General features: G+C 34.4%; 1 protein-coding gene across 1 annotated transcript; it reads left to right on the top strand.

Moving 5' to 3' along the window:
- The first annotated feature begins 16,536 nt into the window (after positions 1 to 16,536).
- On the top strand, positions 16,537 to 25,047 carry nerfin-2 (nervous fingers 2). The gene is made up of 4 exons (XM_075307324.1): positions 16,537 to 16,605; positions 16,747 to 18,363; positions 24,212 to 24,417; positions 24,484 to 25,047. Exons 1-4 carry the CDS (start codon positions 16,537 to 16,539, stop codon positions 24,905 to 24,907), a joined length of 2,316 nt encoding a protein of 771 aa, XP_075163439.1. The 3' UTR covers positions 24,908 to 25,047.
- Positions 25,048 to 25,276: the final 229 nt, after the last annotated feature.

Here is a 25,276-nt window from a genome sequence, read left to right as displayed (position 1 = left end):
ATACAATTAGGCAGAAACAAAATTTTGAGCATTCAGGTCGAAAACCTATGTTGTTAGCACCTATATTACCTGTTTATTTTCATAATTCATTATGATTCTAAATAAATAAATAAATAAATACAATTTTGAGAAATTTTTTTTAAGCATATAATAGTTTTGGGTGCAAAATGCTTCCAAACATATTATATGTTCATATAATAACATATTGTTTTTTGGAAGACAACATTATTGAATTTGGATGCAAAAATACAAAATGTTTGGAACTTAGACTACCCAAACATATATTGTTTAGACCAATATGCTTTCAAACATATTATATATTGGAAGAGATCAAACATATAAATGTTTGGGCAATACCCACAAATGTATATGCTTGAAGCAAAATATGTTTGGGAGTATATGTTACAGAAGCGATTTTTTGTGAGCGTGTATATAGCCCCCATATAAACCGATCCCCAGATTTGACCTCCGGAGCCCTTGGAAGAGCAAAATTCATCCGATTCGGTTGAAATTTGGTACGTGATGTTAGTATATGGTATCCAACAATCATACAGGAATTGGTTCATATCAGTCCATAATTATATATAGCCCCCATATAAACCGATCCCCAGATTTGACGTCCGGTGCCTTTTGGAGAAGCAAAATTCATCCGATCTGGTTGAAATTTGGTACGTGGTGGTAGTATATGATATTTAATAACTTAATTACTTAAATATTTGGTATATTAATATTTATATACCACGTATGGACTAACTAACAATTTAGAAAACAATTTTAAGATGTTTTAAGAACTTTCTATGCAATCCATGCACTGTTAGAAAAATATGTTTTTCATATGTTCTGATAAAAATAATATGCGTGAATGTAAACATATATAAATTTACAAATTTCGAGTAAACATATATATGTTGTGATACTTTATTCAGAGAGCGACAGAGAGAGAGAGAGTTAGTATAGAGAAAGAAATAGATATGGAAACCGGGAGGGTGAATAAAAAAATATCAACATAACACAGCGAGAGAATGAAATGAGAGCAATTTCTGTGAAACCGCTTGTATGTTGTTTCGGAAAACTGTTAATATGGCCAAAAATTTGGTATGCTTAAGTCTAAATATTATTTAATTTGAGTAGTAGATTGAGTATTCGGAATAAAGAGAATAGACATTCGGAACCAAGAAAATAGACATTTGAAAAAAAAGAACAGCATATTTGTATTACAGAAAAAGATGCGAAGAACTCCAAAATTTAGTGGAAGTTAAAAATATGTGAGGGAATGAACACAATCTTCTTTGGGGAATTCTTCCTGCAAAATATGTTTGGAACATATGTTAGAGAAGCGATTCAGCCTGGCCGAACTTATGGCCTTGTTTTTACTGATTTAGTTTTCACTTTAGTAAAAAAATGACGATTTTGGCGGCTAAACTCGAACTTTAAACTCACCTTAAGATATAAAAACTGCGCAATAAAAAATAAATAAATGAATTTCATATATTTAACAATTTATAAATTTTCGAATAAACATATAGATATATGGAAATATTTCTAATACTTATGACCTATGTAACATAAATTTTATAACAATCCCAAAAAAACAACCCAAAAATCAATATCCTATTGATATCATGGCATTATGAAATTTCAAACATTCACAAACAAATTGCATTGATAAAAAGTATTGAAATTTCCGCCATTTTGGAATTTTATTAAATATTCAGCAAAGATAAAAAGAAGGGACCTTTATGCAGCCTCTGCAGTAGCAGCAAAAAATATCAACAATGTCGTTATCAAAGCCTTTTGTCGAATAGCAGCATTAAAATTTCAAAAGCCCCAAAAAGAATCCAAAGGATCTTAAAATGACAATACTCTTGGTGACGAATAAACGAACGAGCAGACAAACGATGGCAAGTAAATCAATTTTGAAGGGGGGAGAAACTCATATACAGATTTATGTATGTAACAATTTGTATATAAGTAGAAATGGAACAAGACAAAAATATACATACACATAAGTCCGTGCGTATGTATGTATAATCAAAGGATGAATATATACACACACATACATATTTATGTACATCAGTCGCTTCCATACTCATAGATGTTAAGCAAACCAATGACAATGCGTCCTTATTCAAAGCCAAACAAATGGTAAAATCCCCAAACATCATCTCATTCTCCGCAATATTTTGTTCTCTTGAGTGTATAAACTCTCATGGTGGAGAATTCTAACTCTATGTCACCCTATAGAATCCTATACTATAGTATTTATTAGAGAAAAAATATACATATATGGGAAATATATGTTTGAACAAGGGCTTTGCTATAAAATTTTGTATTTGGTTAAGCTCTAATATGGACCGTATATAACTATCAATTTTACTACCAATATATTATGCCTTTATCAGAATAAATCTAGTTCAGGTACCAAAAGCCATTGGAATCGAAATCGGCAAAATGAATATATACACTGAAAAATATATTGACCTAATAAGAAAGAGTATGTAGCCAGAATTTTAGGATACGCAATGTACACACTATTAAGAATAAATTTCTTTAAAATAAAGAAATTTTAATTGAAAGAAATATCAAGAATTGTTTTCCTTAAATTTAAATATAAGCAAAACCAATTATCCGTATCTTAAAACAACACATTTTTGATTTAAAGAAATAATCTTTAAAGTGAATCCTGAATTAAAGATAAAAAAATCGTTAAAAATAGGCTTATACTAATTTTGATGAATTTGAATCTTTTTCTTAAAGATTTGTATACCCTGCGCCATACTATGGAACAGGGTATTATAAGTTAGTGCATACGTTTGCAACACCCAGAAGAAGACGATATAGACATATGGTGTCTTTGGCAATATTACTCAGGGCGGGTCCCTAAGTCGATATAGCCATGTCCGTCTGTCTGTGAACACATTTTTGTGATCAAATTCCAGGTCGCAGTTTTAGTCCGATCGACTTCAAATTTGGCACGTTTCTGTTTTGGGCACAATGAATTTTTATTTTGGACCAACATTTTTCCAAAATTGGACCAAAATTCGTACCAGCGGACCATTTTTCCAAATTAAATTACTGTCATTTTTAGGACAAATTTTTCCAAAATTTTACTTCGATAGAAAATTTTGTAAAATTTTTATTTCTACTTATTTCTATGGACCATTTTGTCAAAATTTTATTTGTATAGAAAGATTTGTCAAAATTTTATTTCTATATAAAAATTTGTCAAAATTTTATTTCTATAGAAAATTTTGTCAAAATTTTATTTTTATAGAAAATATTGTTAACAATTTTATTTCTATAGAAAATGTTTTCAAAATTTTATATCTATACAAAATTTTGCCAAAATTTTATTTCTATAGAAAATTTTGTAAAAATTTTATTTCTATACAAAATTTTGTTTCTATAGAATATTTTGTCTAAATTTTATTTCTATAGAAAATTTTGTAAAAATTTTATTTCTATAGAAAATTTTGTAAAAAAAAATTTCTGTAGAACATTTTATCAAAATTTTATTTCTGTAGAACATTTTATCAAAATTTTATTTTGTAGAAAATTTTGTCAAAATTTTATTTCTTTAAAAAATTTTGTCAAAATTTCATTTCTATAGAAAATTTTGTCAAAATTTAATTTCTATAGAAAATTTTCTAAAATTTTCATTTCTTTAGGGTGTTAGAGACCATATACGAACACCATGTACCAAATTTCCACCGGATCGGATGAAATTTGTTTCTCTTAGAGGCTCCGAAAGCCAAATCGGGGTATCGGTTTATATGGGGGCTATATATAATTATGGACCGATGTGGACCAGTTTTTGCATGGTTGTTAGAGACCTTATACTAACATCATGTACCAAATTTCAGCCGGATCGGATGAAATTTGCTTCTCTTAGAGGGTCTGAAAGCCAAATTTGGGGGTCCGTTTATATGGGGGCTATACGTAAAAGTGGACCGATATGGCCCATTTGCAATACCGTCTGACCTACATCAATAACAACTACTTGTGCCAAGTTTCAAGTCGATAGCTTGTTTCGTTCGGAAGTTAGCGTGATTTCAACAGACGGACGGACGGACATGCTCAGATCGACTCAGAATTTCACCACGACCCAGAATACATATACTTTATGGGGTCTCAGAGCAATATTTCGATGTGTTACAAACGGAATGACAAAGTTAATATACCCCCATCCTATGGTGGAGGGTATAAAAGCTTGGAAGACACAAGAATTCCTTTCGAGGTTATAAGGCTATAAGGACAATTTCTTTAAATCAAAACTGTGTTTTTTACTTTAAGGAAAATTAACCTTAGTTCAAAGACATGCGACTTTAACGGAGGGACTCAAATTTACAAAATTTGTACCCTAAATTTAACGAAAAAAACAAATATCATAAACTTTATTTTAATTTAAATTTCATTATTTTACGGAAATTTGTCCTTAATATTTTGTAAATTTCGCATCTTAAAATTTAGGTTGCGTAATCTTTAATATCATGTAGAGAGAGAGAGAAGATAAGAGAGAAGTTCACCAATGTGGTATCACAAAGGACTGAATAGTCTAAGTGAGCCTGATACATCGGGCTGCCACCTAACCTAACCTAACCTAATATCATGTAAATATTTTTTCAGTGTAGAAAAGCTTAAACAAATTATTTCCTCCCTATGACAAGTCCATGTAAAATTAATTGCTTCTGAGCCAAATTTCCACCACTTCCGTATCCAAAACGAACAATTTCATTGTTTTAATACAACTTCTCGAGTACATGGAAGACCTAAAATTTGTTTATGGCTTTTAAAAATGAAAAAAAACAAAAGAAATCCGTAGTTAAATTAATTCTCATTTTATTTATTTTTGATTGAAGTACAAACCAACAATAAGAAAACAAAACGAATGAAGTAAGAGGAAGCACGCTCAAAATAAATCCAGCCAACCTGCACTCAAATCGATGATTTGAAAGTGGCAAAGGAAAAGAGAAATGTTTGTCCAAAGATATATTTCGGCAAAAGCCCACTATCATAAACCTTTTTTCGGACGGTTCAAGCGTGGTTCACTTTGGGTTTGGTGAACTACCAGAATTTTTTCAGATAATTGGTTGATAGTTTTGATGCAAGGAATGTGGTAATTCCGAAACGTGCGTCCATCCAACCATCTTGCAGTCTATAATAAATTTAACAAATATTCTTTTCCTCTGTTGGTTAAGCTACTCTTGTAGTTTAGTCAACGCTATCGTTTTTAAACTGAGATCAAAACAACAAATATGATTGAAGTACAAACCAACAATAACAACACAAAACGAATTTTTGCTTTTTGCAAAAAATTAGTAGTTAAATTTTATTATTTTTTTTTTCGAAATTTTCAAAAATTTTATGAACTAAACGTGGGTATAAAGTTCATTGACCGTAACAATGTTCAATGTGAAGTAAAACTCAATTCAAAAATCTCAGTAAATTTAGTTCAATTTTCGCATGAGGTAGTTCATTCTTCCAATAGGAGAGTTTACGCCTTTTCAGTGTAACTTCCATAACTGAAACGGCCACTATGGACCCCCATAATTTTCAAGAGAATGATTTTCCATCATTTTAGAGAAAAAAATTAAAAAGATTGGCTTAGAAGGGTTATTTTTCGGAAATTTTCTTTCGATCTAAGCTCGTTATTTTGTCCTTTTGATTTTCTTTCCCTAATTTGATGTTTCAAATTGGTCCAAAAAACTAATGACTTCCCATCTGTAGTGACCACAAATTTCATTGATCCCCATATGGATCAGTAGGGATATGTATGGGAAAAATTCTTCCGAGTATAACTATGCGTAGTTAAAACGAAAAATGGGGGCGGTCCTACACACTCTGTCATGGCTATGAAATCAAAACAAAAAATTAAGGAATACCCCTAGAGTCAAAATACCAATACTGGACCAAAAATATCTCCAGGGTTTTTCTTTTCAAGTCATCGCTTAAAAAGCAAAACACAAACAAATTCCAAACAGCAATGCTATTGACCACCTCATGGTGAATAGTAGGCGGTAACGTTCATGCGCAATATCATCCATCATCATCAGGGGGATGATGAGCACCCCCACCCCCCAATTCTACAACAACAAAAGCACCAGGGCATCGTGGGTATTTGTGATTGTGAAGCTATTCTGAATGTTTGGACTACAACGAACAAACAAACAGACGAAGCATTCCAAAACAGTTACTCACTGGGTGACCCAAAACAACAAAAGCCCAGTGAACAGAATGCGCTGAGAGTCAGAGGGCCAGGAATCACCGAAAGAGAGAGAAAGAGTAGTAGTCTAGCAAACAAAGCGTTCCGATAGATTTCTATGATAAAGATGGTATGGGATTGTCTCCCATTGTGGGTGGTGAGAGAGTGATGGGTTAGTCTAAGGACATAGACATTATCTGAAAGGGGTGTGTGTGATTTTGCCCATAGAATGGGTGAATGGGATGATACTTTATATGAATGGTGGTTGTTGGCATCGTCTCATGATTGGGTTCTAGTACTATGGACTTTGGTTCATTGAAACACCCCCGCAACCCCTCACATGTGATTGGCATTTAAATCTAATTTGGAGAAAGCACTTGCGTCAGGTGTCCTAAAGCTACGCAATTTCGATACGAATTCAGTTCTTGACGACGCGTCCAACAATAAGGATTACTAATCGCATTCGCGTAACGGTAGTGTGAAGGGAAATTTTTAGTTAAAAAATTTAATGGATTTATAAAACAAAAAAATATATATTTAATAAAGTTATTTGGTACATTAAAAATTTTTTGAAATTTTCAATCGTGGTGCTGAGTGGTTGGTGAATAAATTTAAATGTTTAAAATTGAAAGGATATGCAGACACTTTGATAAACCGTCAACTACACAACACTAAAAGAAAATGTGGGTAATCATAAAATAAATCAAACGGAAAATATTAAAAGCAAATAAAAAAAATAATAATAATTTATTATTGAGCAATTAAAATATTTAGAAATGTTTAATATCCTATTTATATATGGTATAACTCTACTTCGACGCACAGTGGCTCTATATTAGAGATTTACAAAAACGTTGAAGATACTTACAAAAAATAATTCATTTATTTTATGAATAGTGTTCGCAAAAAAATGTTCAATGATGGAATTCATAAATTGTATGCAAAAATTTTCTAAATTAAAACAAGTATATACCGCCAAGAGTTTGGCCGGACTTCCAACTCTTCCACTGAAAAAAAAAAATATTAAAAACCAATTTCTTTTAATTAATGAAATTTTAATTAAAATTAAGTTTATAATATTTGATTAATTTTTTTTTAATTTTGGAAATTTGCGTCCCTACCCTAAAGTCGTATGTCTTTGAACTAAGGAAAGTTTTCCTTTGAACTAAAGAGACACATTTTTGACACTTAAATTAAAACAAGTATATACCGCCAAGAGTTTGGCCGGACTTCCAACTCCTCCACTGAAAAAAAAAATATATTAAAAACCAATTTCTTTAAAATAATAATTAAATTAAGTTTATAAAATTAAGTTTATAATATTTGATTAAAATTTTTTAAAGCTTGGAAATTTGCGTCCCTACCCTAAAGGTCGTATGTCTTTGAACTAAGGAAAGTTTTCCCTTGAACTAAAGAGACACATTTTTGACACTTAAAGAAATCGACTTTAAATTAACTGGAATATTTAATATTTAGTTTTAAAATAATAACACTTCAAATATAGGCTAAGGCTTATTTTGAGACTAAGACTTATTTTTGAGGATTTTTTTTTTTTTTGGAATTAAGAAAACATTTTCTACTTTGAAGTATCTATTACAATTTGGATTTTTAAACTGACATTTGTTTGTATGCACAGAAAAAAATATTTACCTGATATTAAAGATTACGCAACCTCAATTTTAGGATGCGTAATTTACACACTATTAAGGACAAATTCCTTTAAAATAATGAAATTTTAATTAAAGGAAAGTTTATAATCTTTGCTTCAAAAAATGTTTTCATTTAATTTAGGACACACACTTTGAAAATTTGCATCCCATCGTTAAAGCTGCATGTCTTTAAACTAAAGAAAATTTTCCTTGAACACATTTTTGATTTAAAGAAATCGTCCTTAAATTAACTGAAATATGGAATATAGGCTAAGACTTATTTTGAGGATTTAGCATCTTTGGTTTAAAGTTTTTTTTTTTTTTTTGAATTAAGAAAATATTTTTTACTTCGAAGTATCCGTCATAATTTTGATTTTTGAACTGGCATTTGTTTGTACGTGAATAGCTTTATTAATATACCGGAAAAATCTATTGAAAATTCGATAAATAAAATCTGTATCCTAATTTTAATTTTATAGGTCCTAGATTTAAAGCTAGATAGGTCGCAAAAAATGTTCCTTATTTTAAAGAACTCGCATCTTTGGCTCGGGATCAATACGAAAATCCTTAAAGGAAGGTCAAAAGCTTTTGATCCAAGTAAAAATGTTGTGTGTGTGTGTGAATGGCTTTATCAATATATCGCCAAAATAGAACGAAAATTTTATAGATTTATAGCTTGATAGGTCGCCAAAATATTGTCTTTATTTAAAAGAAGCCGCATCTCTGGCTCAGAATCAATACCAAAATCATTAAGGGAAGGTCAAAATCTTGGAATCCAAGTATACTTTTTTTTTGAGTGTCATAATGGATTGTCATATAGCGAATATGAGGACTTGCTACGGATAAAAAAATGTGAAATGTCGTTTAATATCGGAGCTATAGTAAATTGTAAATACCTAGGAACTTTTTGATATTGAAGTTCAATGTATATTTGTCAGCTTAAACCCATGCGTTGACTACACTACAAGGGAACTTAAACAGCAGAGAGAAAAAGTTGTCGAAATTTTATTTCTATAGTAAAATATATTTCTACAGAGAATTTTTCCAAAATGTTATTTCTAGTATCTCTAAGTTGGAAAGGAATCTACCACAACATCAGAATTCTACACGCAAAGAAAAAAAAAACGTTTGGAAAACGTGTACCGAACACGTTTTTCTACCACAACATCAGAATTCTACACGCACCGAACACGTTTTTCTTTTGTTAGATTTTTTTTTAATTCCTTCGAAAATCCTTTTGTTACAAAAATTTTTAGTTTTTCAATAAAAACAAGTATATACGGCCGTAAGTTCGAAGCTTATGTACCCTCCACCATGGATTGCGTAGAAACTTCTACTGAAGACTGTCATCCACAATCGAATTACTTGGGTTGCGGTAACACTTGCCGATGACAAGGTATATTAAAACTTCCTAACACCGTAATATATACCACATAGTCCATACGTGGTATATATTAAACTAAAAAAGACCGATTAAATACGTATATAATTAAGTTCAAAGTTTCTATAGAAATAAAATTTTGACAACATTTTCTATAGGAGTAAAATTTGAAAAAAAAATTCTATAGAAAAAAAAATTTGGAAAAAAATTTCTATAGAAATAAAATTTTGACAAAATTTTCTATAGAAACAAAATTTTGACATAATTTTCTATAAAATAAAATTTTGACAAAAGTTTCTATAGAAAAAAAATTTTGACAAAATTTTCTATAGAAATAAAATTTTGACAATGTTTTCTATAAAAATAAAATTTTGGTAGATTATTTTTGGCTCGAGTGCCAACCATGATTATGAACCGATATCATATGCTGACACCATGTACCAAATTTCAACCCGATCGGATGAAATATGTTTCTCTTAGAGGCTCCGCAAGCCAAATGTGGGGATCGATTTATATGGGGGCTATATATAATTATGGACCGATATGGACCAATTCCTGCATGGTTGTTGGATACCATATACTAACACCACGAACCAAATTTCAACCGGATCGGATGAATTTTGCTCCTCTAAGAGGTTCCGGAGGTCAAATCTGGGGATCGGTTTTTATGGGGGCTATATATAATTATGGACCGATGTGGACCAATTTGTGCATGGTCATTAGAGAATATATACCAATACCATGTACCAAATTTCAGCCGGATCGGAGGCTCCACAAGCCAAATCGGGGGATCGGTTTATATGGGGGCTATATATAAGTATGGACCGATGTGGACCAATTACTGCATGGTTGTTAGAGACCATATACTAACACCATGTACCAAATTTCAGCCGGATCGGCTGAAATTTTGTTCTCTTAGAGGCTCCGCAAGCCAAATCGGGGGATCGGTTTATATGGGGGCTATATGTAATTATCGACCGATATGGACCAATTTTTGCATGGTTGTTAGAGACCATATACTAACACCATGTACCAAATTTCAGCCAGATCGGATGAAATTTGCTTCTCTTAGAGCAATCGCAAGCCAAATTTGGGGTCCGTTTATTTGGGGGCTATACGTAAAAGTGGATCGATATGGCCCATTTGCAATACCATCCGACCTACATCAATAACAAATACTTGTGCCAAGTTTCAAGTCGATAGCTTGTTTCGTTAGCGTGATTTCAACAGACGGATGGACGGACGGACATGCACAGATCGACTCAGAATTTCACCACGACCCAGAATATATATACTTTATGGGGTCTTAGAGCAATATGTCGATGTGTTACAAACGGAATGACAAAGTTAATATACCCCCATCCTATGGTGGAGGGTATAAAAATATTTTTGAACCAACATAGTCCATTTCGTTTATATAAAGCACTGACTTTAAGTCTTTTTTATATAAAGCACTGACTTTAAGTCTTTTTACAGTTCATAGTAAAAATTTAATATAGTAGTATGTAATGTTGAACATCTTTTCGGAATCTTCGAAACATATCTGGAATATATGTAAAAAAAAACAAAAACAAAACTTTTTGGTTTTCGGTCGAAGCAGGCATCGAACCCACGACCCATGGCATGCAAGGCGTTTGTAGCAACCACTGCTCCACGGTGCCCAACTAAATGTATGTTTCTGTTAAATAAAGTTTGTTTAATCGGCTCGTGGGCGCCGCAAGCTATGCTATATAAATATAACTTATATGGATATTTATCTATTGATGACAATAACAGCTGCATAGCTCAATAGATACACTGAAAAAAAAACATGTTCGGTTCCAAAGATTTTGTCTTTACTTTAAAATTTTTAGTATTGATTCCGAGATAAAGAAGCGAAGAATACAAGTAAGGATAATTTTAAGACACAATTCTCTTTTAAATTTGGGTTTTGTGTACTTGATTCTAGGAAGCAAATTTTAATTTTTCGCTCTTTCAGCTTTTTTTCTTCATATGCTATTAAAGTCCTTTAAAAACGAGTTAACGATAACTTTATCTTCCAAACTGAGACTCGACTTCCATTAGAAATTATGCTATGTTTCAAGTAAAAAATGTGTTTAAAATTTTGCTTTGTAGTCAAGATGCAAAAAGACAACAAATTTAAAGACAATTTCATTAAATTTAAATAATTTTTCTGAGTTATTAAAGTCAAGTTCACCTTACCCCAAATATTTTTTCTTTCATGTTATGATACCCATTTTTAAGTGAAATCATTTAAATATAAGGACAATATGACTTCATTGAAAAGTTTATCGACTTTTGGACAAGGAAAAAACTTTATATTAGAGAAATGCGTCTTCTATGCTAAGCAAAATTTGCATTAGTATTTTAAAGACATGAAATCTTTGGCCTTACGACAATATTTTTTTCAGCGCACCATCTCAAATCCTTACAGTTTAATTAAATTGTAAATTTAACTATCCGAGACACAAACCAGGTAATTTTGGCTGCGCGCCTAATGGGTTAATTACAATTTGGGGAGATAAAATATTTAATAAATTTCAGCACTTTCCAATATATTTGCGCAATATATTCGAAAGATCTTGAAGAGCACTATAAATGCAAGCTGTTTTTATTATCGCAAGCATCCCAGAAATGTTAGTTTTGCTGCTATATTTTAAAAGTTAATTTGTCCAACTTGAAATAAAGTTTAACTATGCCCACTGTGCAAAACCTGCTCTAAATTTTTTGGTATCAAATGAAAGCTCTTGACGAGTACTATAAATGCAAGTGGTTGTCATGTTCGAAAGCATCCCAGAAATATTTTATTCATTTTTTTTATCAAAAATATAATTAATATGTCAGAATTTACAATATAGTGCACGCGGGCCCACTGTGCAAAGCGATATTTCTGGGATGCTTTGGAAAATAAAAAGCACTTGCATTTATAGTACTCCTCAAGAGCTTTCAGGGTGGGTTTTGCACAGTGGGCATAGTTAACCTTTATTTCAAGTTGGACAAACTAACTTATAAAATATAGCAGCAAAACTAACATTTCTGGGATGCTTGCGATAATAAAAACAACTTGCATTTATAGTGCTCTACAAGATCTTTCGTTTAATACCAAAATATATTGCGCAAATATATTGGAAAGTGCTGAATTTTATTAAATATTTCATCTCCCCAAATTGTAATTAAGCCATTAGGTGCGCTGGCAAAAACTACCTGGTTTGTGTCTCGGCTAATTAAATTTATAATTTATCTTCACGCACATACAAAACTCTATAATAAAAAGCGCCAAATGGTAGAAGGAACCATATAATGGTTGTAAATAAAATAAATAGATTGACACAACTGTGATTTCATTGTAAATGCAGAATTTTCATTACAACAATCGATTGTTGAAACCAATATCTTCTCTGTGTACGTATTTGTAGAATCAAAAATTAATTTATAAATATTCTTCCTTGAATTTCGAAAAATTGTACGATATTGCGAAATTTCGTCAGATGTTGGAAAAATGTTGGTCCAAAATTTTTTTTCGTTGCGGCAATGCTGATCTCTTCGCACAAAATCGTTCGATCGTAAGAAGTCATGATAAAAAAAAAAAACACAAAAAGCTTTTCTTACAGTAGTGCACCTTAGTAAGCGAATGAAGATGCTCCCGCTTACTCGAGTGCAACGAAATTGGCCCAATTTCAGCACTTCCATAATGTAACTAACTTTTTTCGGGCGTTAAAAAAAAACATATTACGTGCATCACCCTGCTATAAAAGAAGAAATTTCTGGCGCATGTTTAGAAGAATTAGCGCTGAATTCTGCTCTTACAGTATCGACACTATAATTTAGGTGCTTCCAATTTTATAATTAGTTTTTGTTGAGATGTGAAAAAATATTCTATATTTGTAATGAATGGAAAAATTCGAAATTCGAAAAAACATTTAACTGCAATTATTTCTTTCGACGTATAAAATTGTTTTAAACATCCGAAAAAAAACTACAATAAATATTCTTCAATAGATAAAAAGACCGCCTCTTTACAAAGGGGAGTCTACAAAAAATTATGAACCGATATGATGGTAATTAGAACATCAAACGGATCGATGAAATTAACTTATCCAAGAGGCTCCGGAATTCAGATCTGGGAATTGGTTTATACCCACCTCCTATCCTATGCAGAGAATGAAACCGCGAGTCGCGCCGTCGATTTTAGCCACCGACGACCAGTTTTTGCCAGTCGAAGCCGCCGCCGAATATGTCGACTCATCTCGACTCAAAATTAGCAGACAATTGATCAAAAATATTATTTTAAATCAGAAAAATGCTTTAATAATTCTTGTATTTATTGGCAAAATGTTTAATTTTCCACCCAAACTCCGTCAGCATAAAGTTGCTATAAAAATTTTGCAATAATTTAGCTCAGAAAATTGGAATGAAATGTAAATGTGATTGTAAGATTTGTTGTACAACTAATCTCATTACCATTCGGATAATTTCAACTTGGATAATTGTCCGCCGCTGAATAGACAATCGACCAAGTGATTTTTTTTTTTCAAAAATTATTAGAAAAAGGACAAATTTATCTTCCTTTATGGAAAATCAATATAGGGCCGTTCGTTGAATCAAAGGCAGATTTTTAATGCTTTGCCTTTGTAAACTGAAAAGCACCTCAACTCCAAAAAAAAAAAAACATGTGAGGAAAGTCTAAAGTCGGGCGGGGCCGACTATATTATACCCTGCACCACTTTGTAGATCTAAATTTTCGATACCATATCACATCCGTTAAATGTGTTGGGGGCTATATATAAAGGTTTGTCCCAAATACATACATTTAAAAATCACTCGACCTGGACAGAATTTGATAGACTTCTACAAAATCCATAGACTCAAAATTTAAGTCGGCTAATGGACTAGGGTGGAACACAATGTTAGTAAAAAACAAGTATATACGGCCGTAAGTTCGGCCAGGCCGAAGCTTATGTACCCTCCATCATGGATTGCGTAGCAACTTCATCTATCTAAACACAATCGAATTACTTAAGTTGCGGTAACGCTTGCCTATGGCAAGGTATCTTATCATCTTCTAAATTGTATGTAAGTCCATACGTGGTATATATTAAATCAAAAAAGATCGATCCAATACGTATATAATTCAGTTTGACAAAGTAGACATAAAATTTTGACAAAATTTTCTACAGAAATAAAATTTTAACAAAATTTTCTATAGAAATAAAATTTTCACAAAATTTTCTATAGAAATAAAAATTTTGACAAAATTTTCTATAGAAAGAAAATTTTGACAAAAAATTTTTTACAGAAATAAAATTTTAACAAAATTTTCTATAGAAATAAACTTTTGACAAAATTTTCTATAGAAATAAAATATTGGTAGATTATTTTTGGCTCGAGTGGCAACCATGATTATGAACCGAATAAAATTTGAACAAAATTTTCTATAGAAATAAAATTTTGACAAAATTTTCTATAGCAATAGAATTTTGACAATGATGAAAATTTTATTATGAACCGAATAAAATTTTGAACAAAATTTTCTCTAGAAAAAAATTTTGACAAAATTTTCTATAGAAATAAAATTTTGACAAAATTTTCTATAGAAATAAAATTTTGGTAGATTATTTTTGGCTCTAGTGGCAACCATGATTATGAACCGATATGGACCAATTTTTGTGTGATTGGACCAATTTTGGTATGGTTGTTAGCGACCATATACTAACACCACGTTCCTAATTTGAACCGGATCGGATGAATTTTGCTCTTCCAAGAGGCTCCAGAGGTCAAATCTGGAGAATGTTTTATATGGGGGCTATATATAATTATGGACCGATGTGGACCAATTCTGGCACGGTTGTTGAAGATCATACTAACACCATGTTCCAAATTACAACCGGATTGGATGAAATTTGCTTCTCTTGGTGACTTCGCAAGCCAAATCTGGGGATCGGTTTATATGGGGCTATATATAATTATGAACCGATGTGGACCAATTTTTGCATGGTTGTTAGAAACCATATCCCAATATCATGTACCAAATTTCAGGCGGATCGGATGAAATTTGCTTCTTTTTGAGGCTCCGCAACCCAAATCTGGGGATCGGTTTATATGGGCGCTATATATAATTATGGACCGATGTGGATCAATTTTTGCATAGTTGTTAGAGACCGTATACTAACACCATGTACCAAATTTCAGCCGGATCGGATGAAATTTGCTTCTCTTAGAGGCTCCGAAAGCCAAATCGGGGGATCGGTTTATATGGGGGCTATATATAATTATAGACCGATGTGGACCAATTTTTGCATAGTTGTTAGAGACCATATACTAACACCATGCACCAAATTTCAGCCGGATCGGATGAAATTTGCTTCTCTTAGAGGCTCCGCAAGCCAAATCGGGGGATCGGTTTATATGGGGGCTATATATAATTAGTGACCCATATAGACCAATTTTTGCATAGTTGTTAGAGACCATATACTAACACCATGTACCAAATTTCAGCCGGATCGGATGAAATTTTCTTCTCTTAGAAGCTCCGCAAGCCAAATTTGGGAGTCCGTTTATATGGGGGCTATATATAATTATGGACCGATGTGGACCAATTTTTGCATGGTTGTTAAAAACCATATACTAACTCAATGTGCCAAATTTCAGCCGGATCGGATGAAATTTGCTTCTCTTAGAGGCTCCGAAAGCCAAATCGGGCGATCGGTTTATATGGGTGCTATATATAATTATGGACCGATGTGGACCAATTTTTGCATGGTTGTTAGAGACCATATACTAACACCATGTACCAAATTTCAGCCGGATCGGATGAAATTTGCTTCTCTTAGAGGGTCTGCAAGCCAAATTTGGGGACTACACGTAAAAGTGGACCGATATGGCCCATTTGCAATACCATCCGACCTACATCAATAACAACTACTTGTGCCAAGTTTCAAGTCGATAGCTTGTTTCGTTCGGAAGTTAGCGTGATTTCAACAGACGGACGGACGGAAATGCTCAGATCGACTCAGAATTTCACCACGATCCAGAATATATATACTTTATGGGGTCTTAGAGCAATATTTCCATGTGTTACAAACGGAATGACAAAGTTAATATACCCCCCATCCTATGGTGGAGAGTATAATAAATAATAAATTCGGGTATCATCTCATTGTGCACTATGCACGGCCTGAATCTGATCTATTTGATCAGAAATTGCAGTCGTTTTTTATTACTTTAACAAAATGCCTTTTCTATAATAATTTATTAACGACAACCTCATTATTCTTCTTCATTCTCTTTTAGAGTAAGAAGTGAAAATGTTTCACGAAAATTATACACAATGTCGAGTATTGCCAGCCATAAATGAGACATTTCCTCAGTTTAGTGCAAGACCAGCAGCATTGCAGCAAGAGGAGAGCATACAACCACCACCACCACTGTTGCCAACAATACAGCAACCGATACCGATAGTGCCACATTCCCCACTGCACCAACATTACCAACAACAGCAACATCACCACCACCAGCAACATCCGAAACACATAGCTACTGTCAACAGTTTAATACTTTCCCCATTGGATCTCTCCCTAAGGGCTGGAGTTGGAGATATTGTGCCCATAACCCCACCCTCAACACCATCACCACCAAGGAAAAGGACGAGATTTATGACAGACGAACATTATTTGTGGCGACCGCATGTCATGGGAACTTCGTCGACCATACACAACGGCGGACACGAGGCAATGGCAAACAATGTCCTTAGAAGTTCCAACAATGGAACCAAGGTAACGGACCATCAAAATTTCCCAACGGCGATAATGACCTACACAAAACGTGAAGAATTAACTCCATATGCCAGTACTCAGCAACGAGGAGAAGAAGGACATGGTGAAAAATCACCACACCATACCTTTATGGAGGAAAACAATGCAGCCGCAGGTGTAAAGGCAAGAGAGGAGGATAACAGCAAACATTTTTCTGAAATACCAAAAAGTCAACGAAGCGTTATGATGCTGGAAGGATACTACAGGCAACATCATCAGCCACAGAGTCAGCTTCATAGAACGGCAACAATTTATGTGGACGATGAGACCATTGTCCTTACCGAAGATGAGGATGAACACAATGAGGAAGATGAAGAAGTAAATGAAGGCGAAGAAGAAGATGATGATGGTGACGACGACGATGGCGAAGATGAGGAAATTGATGCTGTTGACCTGGACGAAGAAAATGAAACACTTGTCAGTTCTCAAGAGCTCAACGAAGAAGACATGGAATCTAATGAGCCACATCATCGTCTTGGTCACCATACCACCAGCCTCTATGGTCCTTCGAATTCCTTAGAAGATAAGCGAAACGACTCCAAGGAAATCCATTCTGTGCAGGAAATCGCAGACCCTGAGGATGAAGAGGAATATGTGGATATTTTGAGTAACGATGACGATGACATTAATCCTTTGTCCAGCAAAGCCATCACCATGCTGCGTTTACAAAGTAAACTAGATTTGGATGAGGATTTGGCCAAATCCCACCAAGTGTTGACACGAAACAAATTGGTCTATGAAAATGAAGAATTACACAATCGAGCCGTTGAAGGTTTGGCCAAATTATTCGATAAAGATTTCCAAGAAAATACCCACAAAGAGAAAACCTACATTGATTTGACAAATTGTGCAAAAGTCAGCGGGAATCCATATGGCCAGGAACAGGAATCTCAGGAAATTATGATACCTCCAACCCACAAACCTTGCTCCTCGCAAAATGATTCCACTATCCATCGGAATGGGAATTCTAGTCGTCCACCTCCTCCTTCGTACAAAATGCATAAGCCCGAACGTAAACGCATGAAACTACGCAAACACATGTCCTTGGATGAGGAAACCATAAGTCCTGTCTCCGGCACCATTATTCGCAAACTACGTGACGATGAAGAGTTGGTGGTTCGCAAAGGTGACATTGATCCAGCTTTCAATGTGGTCGAAGTTACCGAAGAGGCCAAAGCGATTTTGGCCAGCATTGATAATAAGATTGGAGCATATTTGTGTCAGCTATGTCGAACATTGTACGATGATGCCTTCAAATTGGCCCAACATCGCTGTCCACGCATTGTCCACATTGAGTATAAATGCTCGGAGTGTGAAAAGGTAAGGTGGAAGGGGAGAATGGGGGAATATCCCAATCAAAGAAAGTTAAAGAAATTGTACGAGAATGTCTCAATTATTTAATGTCGTTTAGTGTTTTGGGAAAAAGTGTATATGTATAGAGTGAAATTTGTGCATACTACTGCGAAGAAAAACTAGTAAGGTTTTCTAATTTAAATCCAGTTTGTCATATATGCTACAACCAATTACCTTAAGGACCTTGTAGTTACTACCAAAGTTTTTACCAAAACGAAACAGTCTATCAAACGTAACGCAAAAAATGTTGGGGTTCTTAGAAGTGGGAATGTTCCAGACACAAATGTGGATATTACGCTCCTGAACTCCTAGGTTAAGTTAGTTTAGGTTAGGTGGCAGCCCGATGTATCAGGCTCACTTAGACTATTCAGTCCATTGTGATACCACATTGGTGAATTTCTCTCTTATCACTGAGTGCTGCCCGATTCTATGTTAAGCTCAAAAACAAGGGACCTCCTTTTTATAGCTGAGTCCGAACGGCGTTCCACACTGCACTGAAACCACTTAGAGAAGCTTTGTAACCCTCAGAAATGTCACCAGCATTACTGAGGTGGGATAATCCACCGCTGAAAAACTTTTGGTGTTCGGTCGAAGCAGGAATCGAGCCCACGACCTTGTGTATGCAAGGCTGGCATGCTAACCATTGCACCACGGTGGCTCCCCTGAACTCCTAAGTTCACCTCTAACTATAATTGTTGCCGAGGTGTAGAAAGTTTCGAATTCCTGTCGACAAATATGTTCCTAAGTGCGTTGAGGTAATATTCACCTCAATTTCCGTGATATATCTGCATGACTTGGCAATAAAACAGTCGTACGAATAGATTCTCAAGGGGAGTTCCGACGGTGGTAAAGGAGCTCTTGCCACATAGAAGTTAAAAAATGACAGTAGCCATCTTCACCTATGCGTCTTATGTTCCTGGTCTAAGATGTTACTCCTCTGAATTCCATACTGTTCGCCAAACATCAAAACAATCAGGGGGACCAGGTTTCCATGATATCTCCTACGATGTTGGTGTGATCAGAATTCATTTTTATGTCTACATGCCATGTTGTCTGGTCACGAGGTCGGAGCTAACCATAGTATCGTCCGGGTAGTAGGGTGAGTAATAGGTTTGGGGAGAAAGCCGTTAGATGGGTTGGATGGTCTGTATCTATGACACTTATGTCAGTGTCATCTAAGACGATCTGTCTGTGATCTTAATAGCCCAAACCGTTCCTACTGAAGAGTTGCGGAGATGAAGATGTCTTTGAAATCCGTGGTTTCAATTATCTTTCTCGTTCACTCGTAGTTTCTTGAGGTTACTTAATTGGTTCCAATCGATTTTAATGCTAGCAAGGGATATTGTGTTATTCCTGTTGCGTCTCCCTACTGTAAATATATGAAGGTTGCTGAAGTTATTGGGTTCTCCCGTAGCAAAATCCAACAAAACAGGGTCCGAACTCCGAGAGAGTTCAATTAAATGAGTGTGTCGAAGAAAATTTCCTCTTTGTTCTAGAAAGCGGTGATTTCAGAAATCTTCTTTTTCATTCAGTTACTATTCCATTGAAACATATAAAAGCGCCATAATTGATTTTATTAATTCTCGCGCTTACAAGAAACCTTGTGCTATTGTGTGAGAAAAAAGGAAAATACAATACATTGAAACTGGTTGATATTTCTAGTGTCTATTCGATGCGTCCAAAGTGAAGTAAGTGTTACATCTGTCGGACTAGCAGGATACACAAAGAACTTCCTCCACTCCACACAAAGAACTTCCTCCAAAGAACTAATTGTTTAGAAAGCTAGAGATGTAAGATAATAATGGGATACCGTCGTTCAGGTCCCTGTAGGCAACGACTTCTCATCGTCTTCGAAATTTCACATACGCGCAAACCTCTTTCCTCAAGTGCTTTAGCTACTGCTAAGAGCAGGGAGATAGGTCCACATAATTCACCGTTAAGATGTTTAGCCCTCAGTAGCGAAATTATTAGTGAGTCAAAAGACAAATTGAAGAGTCTTGATGATTCAACTTCGGCATTGGGTCTCCATAGGTCACATCAAGTTATAGGCTTTGGAGCTGTCATTGTAACCTGTGGAATTCGTACGTATTTTATCTAAAGAAAGAAGGTATCGAGCTTCCTCTACTAGATGCATCTAGAGTTGAAGTATGTGTCATATCTGTCTGATAAGGAGTAAACACAAAAACATACCTGTTGTGAATACTGAGGGCATACATCTTGAATTGTCCGGTACAGAAATTATCGGGACCTGTTTAGAAATTTGGCCCCCCTAGGCAGCCATCTCTTATCATCGCTAATAATGCTGCATCCAATGCCACCCTTATTCCTTTATCACTGTTGTTGCCGATCATATGATTGATTGTTTGCCACTTCTAAAACCGAACCGGGTTTGGATCCCACTTTGAGGAGGCATGACATACAATTTACACTTCTCTTTATCACGGTGTTGAAATCGCACACCCACCGCTGCATTACACTTAAAGCATTTTGGAATAGCCCTGTATATTCCCCTACTCGTAAGTCTTTTGAGGGGCAGAACGTTGTAGGTTCGAGTCGACAAAGATCTCCTTAAATTCCTCGAGGTAATCGTTGATCTTCATCTAATTCTCCTTTACAACTTTATTTGGCGTGGGATATCATTGGTTATCTTGTGGACATCTGGCGATGATAGATGAGCCCTTGCCACGTAAATTTTGAAAAAGGAGAGAGGGTACTCCATCATGGGACATGACTTATATATTTCTCTTGGGATCAGATGTTTCCCTGTAAATTCAAGGGTGCTGTGGTTAGAATTTGTTGTGACACATACATTCCATATTGTTAACGAGATCAGAACAAACCGCGACGACGTCTGGTGAGCTTATGCGGGATGCCGTTAGGTGTGTCGGATGGTCCTAATTCATGACTAATACGTGTATGTCATCTGGGACGATCTGTATGGGATTGTAACAACACGATCAATCGATATGACCGTAACTGGAAAGTTTTGTCTGTTGGTGTGCAGCGATGATAATATCCTTCTTGTCGTTGAAATTTGCGATGTCAGTAATCTTCCTCTTTAACCCTTTCACTACTGATGTCCACCTGGAAGGACATGACTTTGAGCGTTGATTATTCGTTATCCTTGTACGTTTTATTTAAAATTTTTGTTGGAGTATGTTAAGGGGGTCCTTCTAATATTACCTTGCCAGTTTTATATACTCGAATATGTGTTTCGTCAATTTTATGCAAGTTTTTTTCTATGGATTATCCCACCTCAGTAATGCTGGTGACATTTCTGAGGGTTTCAAAGCTTCTCTAAGTGGTTTCACTGGAATGTGGAACGCCGTTCGGACTCGGCTATAAAAAGGAGGTCCCTTGTCATTGAGCTTAACATGGAATCGGGCAGCACTCAGTGATAAGAGAGAAGTTCACCACTGTGGTATCACAATGGACTGAATAGTCTAAGTGAGCCTGATACATCGGGCTGCCACATAACCTAACCTAACCTAACCGTTTTTCTATGAAAAACGTGAAAACCCTATTTTTTTAATTTCTGATATTGCCCTTGAGCAGTTATGGTGACCTATTTATAGTATACAATTGTTGATTTTTTCTGTATGATAGGAAGTGTTATTTAACAAAAAGGACATAAAAAATTGAAAATTGGGTGTACGGTATATGCAGGGTAAGTCGATTAAGTCATGTCCTCTATAGTGGACATCGGTAGTCAAAGGTTGCAAAGTTCATACAGCCATTTAAATAGTATTAGACAAAAATATGTAACATGAAATGGCAAAATTCGAATTTATTGTAAAACAGAGTTTATATAGGGTACTTCAAATTCCATATGTATTGTAAAACTATTTCGAAGAGTTTGAGATTTCATAGAATTCGACCCAATTTAAGGAAGTAAGCATCAAGCACTCAAAAATCTCAGTTTCAAGGTCGCAAAACAAAAAACATTTTATATAATATTTGTAGTGTAAAAATAAAAGAATACCGTTAACATACTCCAACAAATCTTATAAGAGTAATGGGCACGACTTTGAGAAGGTCTACTGCACATTACCCCATAGACAATAGATTTTACATAGATGATCCACTATTCTCTTTAAAAAAATGTGTCAGTTCCAAAAATTAATTTTTTGACATTTCGTTTTGATTTTTTCGTTAAGAGTCAGTTCCAAACATTCATTTTCCGGCATTTGCTTTTGTGTTGTTCATAAACAGAAATGCTGCTCAAAATTAAATTTTGTATTTTTGCGGTTTTGGTCACAATTCTTTGCTCAAATATGAACTTTTAATATATTAATTTATTTATAAATCCACTGGTGCATCATAAACGTTCTAATTTTGTGTAAAATTGGAAACTACAAAAAAGGAAACGAAAGAGAATGTAAGCGTGCTCTTATTTTTTCGTTTATTCTTAATCTTCCGAACTGTCAAACATAGTTTGACACCCATGGCTCATCTATGTAAAATCTATTGTCTATGCATTACCCTTGAAAGCACGGTGGACAGATTTTTTGGGAGAGATACCCAAAATTTCGAAATCCATGTTTTTGCACCTATCATACACAGAAAAAAATTTCACGAAAAATTTTCCAATTAAAATTTTAATTGAGTTTTAAAAAATTTTCAATTAAAAATTTAATTGAGTCAACAAATTTGTTAATTGAAATAAAAATCAATCACACAAATTAATAGTATCAATTAAATATTTAATTGGATCAATTAATTTTTTAATTGACTGTCAATTAATTTTTTAATTGATACTATCATTTCTGTGATTGAAGACATTTCAATTAAAAAATTAATTGGATCAATTAATTTCGTGATTGAATCAGAAAAAAATTTTTTTGTGTGTATGAAATAACTCTACATTCTAATACATGTATATACTACATAAATAAGATATATCTAGTGGTAGAAAAACAATTTTTTTATGATTTCGAAATGAATAGAAAAATGAATAACATTATCTTTTGAATAGGAATAATGAAATTAATATAGTTAATTTAATAGCATAAAATGAAAACGTGAATATTTTTCTTATTTAGCGTTTAATTTCGTACTATAAACCTACTAAAAATAAGAAAGAAAACATTATTTTTAAACTTAGTAGAAAGATACATATTAAATAAAATTAATTACATTAATAAAATTAATTACAAGTGAATTGACTCCGTTGACTACCAATGTCCACTCAGGTGGACATCTTACTACACACACACTAACGTAAGTACACACCAAAAAATTGTCGTTTTGTACTATTTAACACTAGAATAAACTAGTTTTGAAAAAAAAAAAAATAATTTTCAATGGCTACTTTTACTTCGGTAGTGAAAGGGTTAATGGTCGAGGGTAGGTATGTTGGCAGCTCGATAATTCAGGCTCACTTAGACAATTCAGTCCATTGTGATACCACAGTGGTGAATTTTTATCTTATCACTGAGGGCTGCCCGATTCCATGTTTAACTCAATGACAAGGGACCTCCTTTTATAGCGGAGTCCTAACGGCGTTTCACATTGCGGTGAAAAACTTTTTGGCGTTTGATCGAAACTGGGGGCATACTAACCACTGCACTACGGAGGCGTTATTATATTCATGAGATTGATGATCTTAATCCCGTGAATCTCATGGGAACATTGAGCGTCGTTCACGACATTCAATTTAGGCACGAATTGGTTCTCTAATTACGACCTGTACTTTTGTCGAATTTCAACACGGCAATAGGCAGGTGGATATATAAACGGGTGGACAGACATATATTTCAGAGTTTTACCTTTATTTATTATCCAAACATTTACAGACATCTCTTTTATTTTCCAGGTTTTCAATTGTCCAGCCAATTTAGCGTCACATCGTCGTTGGCATAAACCCAAATCAGAGCTCCTGGCCAATAGTCAGGCTAAGAAAAGGCAACATTCTGAACAGAGGCTATCTGTATCCCATAGACATTCGCCGGATAAAAATATTCCTGATGACGGAACAGATGGAATATATCCTTGTAATCAATGTGGAAAGACATTCCGAAGGTAGATTTGAATTTTAAACTATGACAAGACAAAATAATTCATTAAAATCCATATTTACTTTCCTAGGCAAGCCTATTTGAAGAAACATCAAGCCTCACATCAAATGTTGGAAAATCTAAAATCCTTGGATATTTTCAAAAATTCCCCCAACAATCATGGTCCTCTACATGCAACAAATGGTGTAACCCACATGAATACGCCCCTCCATGGACCCAACCGAATTCCTACAAATCCTCTTTATCCTCCCATGTTACAACCGCGACCCTATCCTTCAGCACGATTTGGTACATTCCCTTTTGGAACTCCATTCGATCATAGACGATTCTATACCCTAGGAGAATTCTATTTATCCCAACAATTAGAACGTTCATCAGCCTTTCAATATGTCCAAGCAAATCATTTGAGAAATTTAAGTAATGTTGCATCGGGAAATTTCAATGCTACAAGACCAGTGGTCCCAGCGCCCATTATACCGCTGCCTGTAAAATGACAAAATATTTTACGTCCCGTACCAAGAATAGCGGCGGCCGTAACATCAACGATAACAGCGACCACAACGATTAGTCAAGAAATAACATCAAGCTCCGTGGCAGGAACTCATCATCCTGCATCGATGATAAATCACTCATGTTCTTCGAATTTATCCTCACCCATGAAATCGATGCCCTCGATGTCATCGTTAGCTTGTGGCAGCACGAGTAATTCCCATTCTAGACCAGAATATAGTGATGTATAAATTTTTCGATTTTTTTTGTCACGAAATTTAAAATTGTCCAAAAATGATGGTAGTCTATTATGTGCTCAAAGATTATGCCGAATTGTGTCCCATTTCCACCGAAGCGCCGTCTTTAGATAATCG

Source organism: Haematobia irritans, chromosome 1, assembly GCF_050003625.1.
Source record: "Haematobia irritans isolate KBUSLIRL chromosome 1, ASM5000362v1, whole genome shotgun sequence".
In the NCBI taxonomy this organism is placed as follows: domain Eukaryota; kingdom Metazoa; phylum Arthropoda; class Insecta; order Diptera; family Muscidae; genus Haematobia; species Haematobia irritans.
This window is presented reverse-complemented; position numbering and strand designations above follow the sequence as displayed.

Excerpts from the sequence above, each read along its gene's own strand:
- nerfin-2 (XM_075307324.1), top strand. The coding sequence starts at position 16,537 with ATGTTTCACGAAAATTATACACAATGTCGAGTATTGCCAGCCATAAAT. Across the intron at positions 16,606-16,746 it reads AGACATTTCCTCAGTTTAGT|CAACATCCGAAACACATAGC; the intron begins GCAAGACCAGCA and ends CACCACCACCAG. Across the intron at positions 18,364-24,211 it reads AATGCTCGGAGTGTGAAAAG|GTTTTCAATTGTCCAGCCAA; the intron begins GTAAGGTGGAAG and ends TTTATTTTCCAG.